This window comes from Argopecten irradians, chromosome 6, assembly GCF_041381155.1.
Source record: "Argopecten irradians isolate NY chromosome 6, Ai_NY, whole genome shotgun sequence".
NCBI lineage: Eukaryota > Metazoa > Mollusca > Bivalvia > Pectinida > Pectinidae > Argopecten > Argopecten irradians.
Window position 1 is genome coordinate 12,801,919 of NC_091139.1, and position 10,929 is coordinate 12,812,847.

General features: G+C 32.3%; 1 protein-coding gene across 1 annotated transcript; it reads right to left on the reverse strand.

Moving 5' to 3' along the window:
* Positions 1-7,016: 7,016 nt before the first annotated feature.
* On the reverse strand, positions 7,017-8,686 carry LOC138326282 (beta-1,3-galactosyltransferase brn-like). The gene has a single exon (XM_069272404.1). It carries the CDS (start codon positions 8,127-8,129, stop codon positions 7,059-7,061), a length of 1,071 nt encoding a protein of 356 aa, XP_069128505.1. The 5' UTR covers positions 8,130-8,686; the 3' UTR covers positions 7,017-7,058.
* Between the last annotated feature and the right edge of the window lie 2,243 nt (positions 8,687-10,929).

The following is a 10,929-nucleotide window of genomic DNA, read 5'->3' on the forward strand; positions in this document are numbered from 1 at the left end:
ATGATAAAATATTCCTATACTGTGTGTTATATGATAAAATACTCCTATACTGTGTGTTATATGATAAAATACTCCTATACTATGTGTTATATGATAAAAATACTCCTATACTGTGTGTTATATGATAAAATACTCCTATACTATGTGTTATATGATAAAATACTCCTATACTATGTGTTATATGATAAAATACTCCTATACTGTGTGTTATATGATAAAATATTCCTATACTATGTGTTATATGATAAAATACTCCTATACTGTGTGTTATATGATAAAATACTCCTATACTATGTGTTATATGATAAAATACTCCTATACTGTGTGTTATATGATAAAATATTCCTATACTATGTGTTATATGATAAAATACTCCTATACTGTGTGTTATATGATAAAATATTCCTATACTATGTGTTATATGATAAAATACTCCTATACTATGTGTTATATGATAAAATACTCCTATACTGTGTGTTATATGATAAAATATTCCTATACTATGTGTTATATGATAAAATACTCCTATACTGTAAAATATATGTTATATGATAAACCTATACTCCTATACTATGTGTTATATGATAAAATACTCCTATACTGTGTGTTATATGATAAAATACTCCTATACTATGTGTTATATGATAAAATACTCCTATACTGTGTGTGTTATTATATAAAAATATTACTATGTGTTATATGATAAAATACTCCTATACTGTGTGTTATATGATAAAATATTCCTATACTATGTGTTATATGAATAAGATATTCCTATACTCTGTGTTATATGATAAGACATTCCTATACTGTGTAAATAAAATACTCCTACCTCGCACTTCACACCACTTACACAGCAGACCGTCCTTTAATGACTCTAGCTGTTGATAGGACGTATATATAATACACTAAACCTTTAAAATCAATCCTACATTATGATGAATTAAACGGAATCATCAAGTCATCTAAATATCACTCGAAATATCTTGATATACATTTTTATATTTTTTTTCGCATACGTTAATGTGTATTTTGTATCAGTATAGGTTTGTGTTCTGACATGTTCATGCATTTTGATTAAATATCTAAAATTTAGATAATTACGATTTCAGTTTTATTTAAATTTTGTTTCAAACTAATCCGTTGTTAATGCAGATATTTGTTTAAAAAAGCAAACTAGTTTTGATAGATTTACCAATCCATTCTGGCTTACGTCATCTCCTTTAAAAGACAAGATAATTTCTTTTGATAAATACCTGTTTCAATTTAATTGAATACTAATGTTAATTATATACTTAGTATAAAAATGTCAATTTCAATATTTCTTCAGTAACTTTACATTTACACAAGTAAATCATCATTGATATTGAGATATTATCTATGGATAGTTTTAAAATCGAATTAAATCAAATACATTCGTGAATAAATAGGGTTATCGTAGCACCTGTAATACCAATGAACAGAGTGAAGTGTCTTATTTAATGGTAGTCTATGCATATTACAGAGTTAGCTCCCTTGCGTGTAGTTATCGATTGTGACGTCATTATATTGTGTGCTTTTTCTCCGGAAAGTATGACGTTACGCTCGCAAACACATGACATCACAATCTATACCTACCCGCAAGGGCAGATAACTCTGTAATATACAAATACGGAATAGACAGGTCTGAACTTACAAATATATAATGTACTAAAAGTATATACAGCCAAACTTGTCTTAACCATTCAAAGTACAGATAAGATAGGTTTAAAATGGTGGAATTACGTCAAAATTGGTCATTCAAACAGGAAGTCTTTATACAGAGCTGGTCGCTACGGCATGTTTCTACTGTAGTTCTTCTTGTAAACGTACTCATTTTAGTGGTAGTTTTATTTTAGCGCTTTTCGCATTGTTTTTGATAAATATCGTTAAAGAGTATTTCCGGTATTGACTCACTAAACTGCGCTAATTTATAAATTCGCTAATAAACTAAAGTTTGTTGTTGTTGTTTTTTTCGTTTATTGTTTGTTTTTTTGTGTTTTATTTTCATTTTTTTTTGGGGGGGGGGGGGGGTATACGTTAAAACTTGACTGCGAAAAAATTTACGTGTACAGTAACCAGAGTGGGAAAACCACATACCGTGATTTCCATGTAATGTACATATTTCACACAACATTACCTCAGATGATAACAGCTACATGGTATCTACGTATTTATATACGGAAGAAAATTCTGACAAACTATGTACATATGTGTATTTGTATCATACTCGTAACATTGGCTTCTTTATTGTAGGATATTCTTTAAATATACTACAAGTTTACTGCCGGTTTCAAATAGGTTCGCGACGATAGTTTAGTCAAACGAAATATTAAATCGAAACAAACACTGGTCTCCTAATAGTAAACAACTATGCTGGCAATATATCCTGCTTCACGGGTATCCAGTCATGCATGGTTATAAAAAAATAGCTCGTCTATTATGTAGATGAAAAAAAGAAAAACTAACTCTAACAAAATAGTATACGGGGTATTATACTAAATAACTTTTAACGTAATGTGTATACTATATGGGGAATACTACTAAATAACTTGTAACCTAATGTGTATACAAGATTGAGCCCAGGATAGAATTTTAACCCGGCCGCTGATTGGCTGGCTAATTATGAATTTCAAAAGTAAAAATGTTTTATTCCTAGATAGCCATAATATCAATTTGGAAATTCATATTGAGATTTAGGTTCAAAATATCAATTTTGATAATGAATAGGTAAAAACATTAGAATTTCCGGATATTTTAACTAATATTCCTTTGTTTTAATAATACAGTACAAAACTTTAACAAAGTTTAACACTGTGGTCTATGTAAAATCATTTAGTTGGTTGCTCTCTATAAGGAGAATAATACAAAATAACTTTTAACATAATGTGTACAATATAAGGGGAATACAACTAAATAACCTGTAACATAACGTGTATGATATAAGGGGAATACTTCTTAATAACTTGCAACATAATGTGTATAATATAAGGGGAATAATAATAAATACCTTTTAACATAATGTGTATAATATAAGAGGGATAATACTAAATAACTTTTAACATAATGTGTATAATATTAGGGGAATACTACTAAATAACTTGTAAGACAATGTGTGTATAACATAAGGGGAATACTACTAAATAACCTGTAAAATAATGTGTATAACATAAGAGGGATAATACTAAATAACTTGAAACATAATGTGTATAATATTAGGGGAATACTACTAAATAACTTGTAAGACAATGTGTGTATAACATAAGGGGAATACTACTAAATAACCTGTAAAATAATGTGTATAATATAAGAGGGATAATACTAAATAACTTGAAACATAATGTGTATAATATCAGGGGAATACTACTAAATAACCTGTATTTTGTATAATATAAGGGGAACAATATAATAGATCGTCTCTTTTATCAAAAGTGAAAATGTTGCTCAAAAGGCAGTTTTGGAAAAACCAATAGAGTTATCTAGCCATAATTTTATTCTTGAATGCGTTTGACGAACAAATAATAAATGTCTCAAGGTCTTTTCTATGAAAGAAATAAAGATCACTAATATGTTTGCCAAGCTTAGGGCATATAAAATATTTTAGGTGGCTAAATAATGTAGTAACAGGCCAGGATTTTAACCGAGCACACCGAGATCTGAGTGACGAATTCAAAAGCATGCATGTCTGATATTTGTGACCGCAGGTTGATGATTTTTCTCCGCGTATTCTGGCTTTTTCTCCCCTGCTCTACCTGGCATGCCTTTAATAACCATGGTTATTGATGTGATATAAAGTTTACAATATAATTTGTGGTTGACTTTTTAAACAAAACAAATCTATATTTTGAGTGATATTTCAAACCACATTTTATGCAATGAATTTCGGAGACGCCCACATATTTGAGAAATCGTTGTATAACTCTCTGTTAATAGATTATATAATAGATATAAAATATCGCAAGCAGTAAAACGAGTGCTGCATAGCGTGTCATAATAGACACGTTTATCAACATTGAAATTGAGCACACTACGCAATATCAGCAAAGTCAAATGGTATGTCGTAACAATAAAATCTGTCAGCGAATGCATATTAAAAGTTTCCCAATTGAGTTGTATAACAGGTAACGAGCAAAAATATCATAGTCATATGGTTAAATGATACTATTACTGAAAAAGTATGAGAAACTTGAAATCATCAAGGTATGTCGGTGGTTTAATGTTTATGAATCTTAAATCACAATAATTTTACCATTCAGCTTATACTATTTCATGACCTTACCTCGAATAGTTTCAGTCAAAGCGAATCCAAACCTTAGCGTAAAAAATGTTCCTATATTTTCCAGATACGTGTACACTCATGATATTGTCTCACAGTAGTCTGACATATGTTGATAAAATTGTCTATCAAAGCGAGATGTTAACATATATACTTAATGGGAAAAGGTCTCACATGAGTTAGCAAGCTATATATGAACTGGTAACATGTTGGAATGTATCTTATCGGGATACAAAATACTTGTTTTGTATTTTAGATCAATTTTAAGCATATTTGTATAATTTCTGATTAAAACAGCAATCACTAAATGTATCATCACATCCGGTATACCCTTGCATCATCAAAACACATTCAGGCGTTGGTAATATTACAGTGATATTACTCATTGCTTTTCAAGAATAGTGATGACATCTTCAACTCTACACTGACCATGGTGTAGGTAAGTTTATTATACCGTAACATGATGTTACCATAGAGATATGTGTGCTGATTGAATACAGGTCGCAATAATTTAGTTTGATGAAATAGAGGTCACAATTATTTAATGTGATGAAATAGAGGTCACAATCATTTAATTTGATGAAATAGATGTCTAAGACATTTAATTTGATGAAGTAGAGGTCACAATCATTTTATTGGATGAAATAGAGGTCACAATCGATTAATTAGATTGAATATAGGTCACAATAATTTAATTTGATAAAATAGAGGTCACAAACATTCAAGCTGATGCAATGCAGGTTATAACTTTTCAAATTGATTGAATAGATATCTTAATAATTTAATTTGATAAAATAGAGATTATCATCTTTCAAGTTTATGGAATAGAGGTCACAATATTTAAAGTGTACGGAATAGAAGTTATATTTATTTTATTTAATGCAATACAGGATATAAATATTCACTGTGAATTTTTTTTGTTCAATGTCACTTTTATTCTATAATTGTGATATCATTGCTGAAGGTTTAATTTACATAGTAATACGGTTATTTTTATATTGTTAACTTTTTCAAACTCGTGAACTCGTGACTACTTTCTACACGCTTATACTGAAACCACAACTTTTCCAAACTGACGTGACTACTTTCTACACGCTTATACTGAAACCACAACTTTCCAAACTCGTGACTACTTTGTACACGCTTATACTGATACCACAACTTTCCAAACTCTACTTTCTACACGCTTATACTGAAACCACAACTTTTCCAAACTCGTGACTACTTTCTACACGCTTATACTGAAACCACAACTTTCCAAACTCGTGACTACTTTCTACACGCTTATACTGAAACACAACTTTCCAAACTCGTGACTACTTTACACGTTATACTGAACCAAACTTTCCAAACTCGTGACTACTTTCTACACCTTATACTGAAACCACAATTTCCAACTGTGACTACTTGTAATGATTATACTGATATCGCGCAACGTTTCCATACTCGTGACTACTTTGTACATAATCATAATCATACTGATACCACAACGTTTCCAAACTCGTGACTACTTTGTACATGATTTTGTCACATAATTAGCCTGATATCCAGTTATTCGCCCGTGTAATATTATCTTAAATTTATGTTCATTTCATATGAGATTTTATGAAACTCGTCTCTAAGTTTTATTTTTTTGTTCGCCAAGGCTCGCAAAAATAAAAACGTCTTTGACTCGATTCATTAAACCTTATATGAAATGAACACTCATGTAAGATCCTACATACATTGATACCACACGTTTCCAAACTCGTGACAATTTTGTTCATAATTATACTGATACCACAACGTTTCCAAACTCTTGTCTTCTTTGTATGTGATTATGCACTTTTACAACGAACCTTGAACCTATCACGTGCGGTTCACATGGTCGCTGAAACAAAACAATGACTTGAATATAAGCATGCTTTTCAGACATATTATTCCTAATTGACATAATACAAAAGTTAATTTCAATTCCACATAATTTGTTTTATTAAAGACATTTTATAATTCCAACAAGACAAAAATCTGGCTTTGTGCACTTTAGACGTTTCCCATACCACTTGGTGATCAATACACATACATACTATAAGGCGATTCATAAAATGCATTTACTTTTGTACCCATTGTGTATTGTTTATTATAAACATACTTCGTTACTGTTGCTACTGTTTCCGTTGGATCGCCATAGTAAATGGTTATTGGCAGGATCAATACTGAAATTTGCTCAGAGCTCTTTACCTAATGGAAAATATTCGGTTATGTCATACACGTTATATGAATGATATTTACAAAACAAAATATTTAAGCATTGAAGTCACTTTTTTTAATTTCATCGGCTTATGAAATAAATTTTGTTTGCAAACTTTTGTGTGAATCCGCGTAGCGGATTCTCACAAAAGTTTGCAAACAAAATTTATTTCATAAGCCGATGAAATTAAAAAATAGTGCCTTCAATGCTTATAATTAATTTCCAGGCTGCTTTATGAAATGAAATTCGTTTACACGAACGATTCCATTGATTTTTTTCCAAATCGATACGCAACGTCAATGTTTCTATTGTGACGTCACGATAACGTCAGGTTTCCGTGCCATTCTCTGATTTTTTCATCGGGGAATGAAAAAAATGTATAGGCCAATCTGAAAGCCAGAAACAAAGAGAAAATTAATAATCAAATAATGATAAAGATAATAATAAACAGAATGATACATATCTACTTTTAATAAAAAACATCACCAAGGAACAAAGTATTTACTATTTATCCCCACATCATTACCATCCAAATCAATCTGTTTCCTTACTACTAAGTTTCTGTAGCTGATCAGGATGTTGGTGGAAATACCAGGCGGTTCGTAACTCATTCGGGTCCCCGTAGCCGTGAGACATCAACACGGTTTGAAACTTGTCTACGTCTTTGTAGGAGACAGGCGTAATATGGATTTCTGGATGATGGATCGGTGAGACACCTAGTTTATAGACAACGATGGCAAGGAAGACATCATCAAATTTGAATGGTTTGGTATAGGGAATAGCGATGTGGAGTCTCTTAACGAATTCCATTGACATAAGAACGGCCCCGCCACTGACAAAGGGAGGATATAAGTCGAATTTGTAATCTTTAATAGACATGAACCACTTATCATCTTGACACCTTTGTGGTTCCCGGTGCCCCAATCTCCCCACAAATAAAGACCGATATATATCTTGCGGTAACCCTTCCAGGTACTCCAACACCAAGTCGGTCGCTACGTAGAAATCATCATCTACAAACGATACGAACTTAGCTGTCGGACAATACTGGACACTCCAGTTGATTCCTCCTGTTACCTTATCGGCGCTACGGTAGTAGTCATCTACAAAGTTCATCTCTATTATATCGTGATATATTTGTTTCTCTTGAGAAACACTATCGTATATTGTCTCGTTTGATGTTTCAGCCAGCAAGAATACATTCCGAATACCATAGTTGCTAAAGTATGTTTTATTTGCCCATGTTTCTCGAATAACTTTCCGTCGATCGACATTCCCAGGCGCAGACTTAATCATAAATAACAGGAAAATGTTCTCTGTTGAATCACAAATATCACGAAGTGGACTTTTATAAGAGTATGGAAAGACGTTGATTGGTCGAATATTTGCTTTACCATATTTGGCGTCTTCCTCTAGTTTTTGGAAGTCGATATCAAGAGGGTAATGAAACACTCGAAAGGGTAAGTACTCCCTCATTAGAATGTTTTGTTTGAAATAAATACAGTAAAGGTTCCTCCGCTGGTCTCCATTTGGTATCAGGTAAAAAGTGAACATCAACAGACATACGAGTAGTAATCTAATTTTCTTTAAACGTTGGAATTTCATCGCGATTCCTTTACGTGTGAGACAGAATTATGCTGCTCCCAATACTTCCAAAATATGATATTATGTTTGTGTTGAGAAATAACATATACACATGACAGTTCGGATGATAGATATAATCAAAAACTGCTAAATAACTCGACTGAATCGACGCGAAGCAACTGCAAATATATCCTTATTTCTATTATGTCAACGATATTTACACAAAACAACGCTTGGAATGATATGCGGATTAAAAAATAAAAATAAAAATGTGTTGGCAATGTTTTGATGGGTCTCTCTACAGCCAGCCAGGATCTTGCTGTTCGTAAGATAAACCAACAGGTTCATTGGTTAACTGTTCGTGTTGCGGTCGGACAACCTTTCTTTCCCCGTTCGATTAGTTTTCCTGATTTGCAAGCCTCTAGCAGTTAGAAGAGCCGTTCTTTTCCCAGTCTGTTAGTTTTCTTGTATTTCGAAGACTCTAGCAGTTGGAAGGGCATTCCTCTCCGCAAGAGGTCATGACAAGTTCTTTTGCTGAGAAAAATTGATGATGGTCCGACTGATTTGTTTACCTTCTAGGACTTTAGGATTCTTTTCAAGGCTTGTTAACAGTTACTATACCTAAAATAAAAGAAAGAAATTCATATTTTCAAAACATGATTAAATTAGTAGAATATACTTTGCTGCTTCCTGAAACAGTGATTTCTTTGCATGACAGATGTCATGACGTGACCCATGCTTGGTTACTATGAAGACACTCTGATGACCGAGAGTGGCTGGGCAGACGTGGCAAAGTCCACCATTTTGCCCATCAATGTGGGTTTTGAGCGGAAACCAACTTCCATGCGATGTAAAAGTAGAATTGTGAGCTAGTTGTGTCCCTCTCTTATCTCAAGAACTTTATTAAAAAAATTAAATCCGGTATAAGTCAGCTTTAATTGAATCACTACCGTTATCGAAATAAATATGACATGTATATGATAGGTGTGTTCTTATTGACCGAATTCTGGATGTCTGAATCTGACATCTGCGCATGTGTCGCATGTGCTTGCATGCAAACCGAAGTGAACTTCGAATTCTCAATATAGTCAGCCACTTTCATTTCAGAAACCTCCGTCAATATGTAATAAGGTTTAAAAGGAAAGAAAAAGACGAATATCTGTGACGGTATTCTAGCGATATTACTGTGGGACCAATAATTAGCTTTTATATATAACTCCGAATAAATTACTTAACAATAATGCTTTGTACTATTTCACAAATCATAAGTTAGTACATTGATATTGTATTGCACTTTTAGATGCATATTTCAGTGGGATTACACTGTACGTTCAGTTCCTATATTACACCCCCTTAAACATACAAAACATCAATGAATAAAAAGATCGACCACGTCCTATAGTGCATTAAAGGATATAGATACATGTACCTTCACTATACTGACCACACTCTGTGTGCCATACAGCTACCTCACAACTATACAACGTATTATGAGTGTATATCAAATAATATAACAACTTCCATACAATGTAAGCTTCATTACAATGTGACCTGCATTACAAAATTACCTTCATTACAATGTGACTAACATTACAATGTGACTAACATTACAATGTGACTAACATTACAATGTGACTAACATTACAATGTGACCAACATTACAATGTGACCTACATTAAAAGTATATTACAATGTAAACCTCTATCACAATGTTACCTGCATAACAATGTGGCCTACATTACATTATATTAAATGGATCAATGCTAATTTCAATAACCATATAGGAATTTTACATCTACAATTACGTGATGTTTAGTCCATAGGCATGCTCATCATAATACATGTAACATTGGTGATATAATCTATAAATAGATTGAGGAATAGTGAATATAACCAATGAACAAATATAGTGCTTAAATTATATAAACTTATTTAGCTTAATCACAATGGGAATCCTAATACAATAATGTATACATACGTATGTAGAGTAAATATTTCACACAACATTACCTCAGATGACAACAGTCTCGTGGGTATGTATTCTAGAGCACAATCACAGCAGAAAATGTCGCAATGTATGTATAAGTGATCCTGTAACACTACGCGAGCGGGAATCGGCAGGAACCATGGTGTAAGACATCTATGTACGTAATTATGCGCATTTGTATTATACTATACAATATAATATCATATTTGATAGAATTTTATCAGAAATATCCTACACATACACACATGTGTAGCAATAATAAAGTCAATCGGCGAATTAATTAAAAAAAAACACGAAGGTATAACGGTCATGAAGACATAATACAGTTGTATGACGGGTTAGCAAAATGTTCATGTTGTCAAATGACGCTATGGTTCAAGGATATTATATATGTCAGTATATTACGGATGTGGCTACCAATCTTTTGTTTTTTCCGTATTAAAGTATAGTAACGTATCTGATGTGAAAAATGAGAAAAATAAGTTGAAAACTTTTAGCTTTACGGTTGACAGATCACGGCATTTTACTTAATTTTTATGCATCAGTGCATCGTAAGGACCTGTTTTGACCGTCAGGGGTCGTTTATTGAGAATATACTTGTATAGACATGGTTGATAATAGTGTTAACCTTTGTCTTTTTCATGAACTTACCTTGATCGAAGAATTTCAGTCGAAAGCGAATCCAAACCTCAAAATGAAAATATATTCCTATATTTTCCAGACACGTGTACACATACGATGTTATTTGATGGTTGTCTGATAGAATTCACCATCGAAGCGTGACGTAAAATACATTTAATAGGAAAAGGTCTCACATGAGTTAGCAAGCTTTAT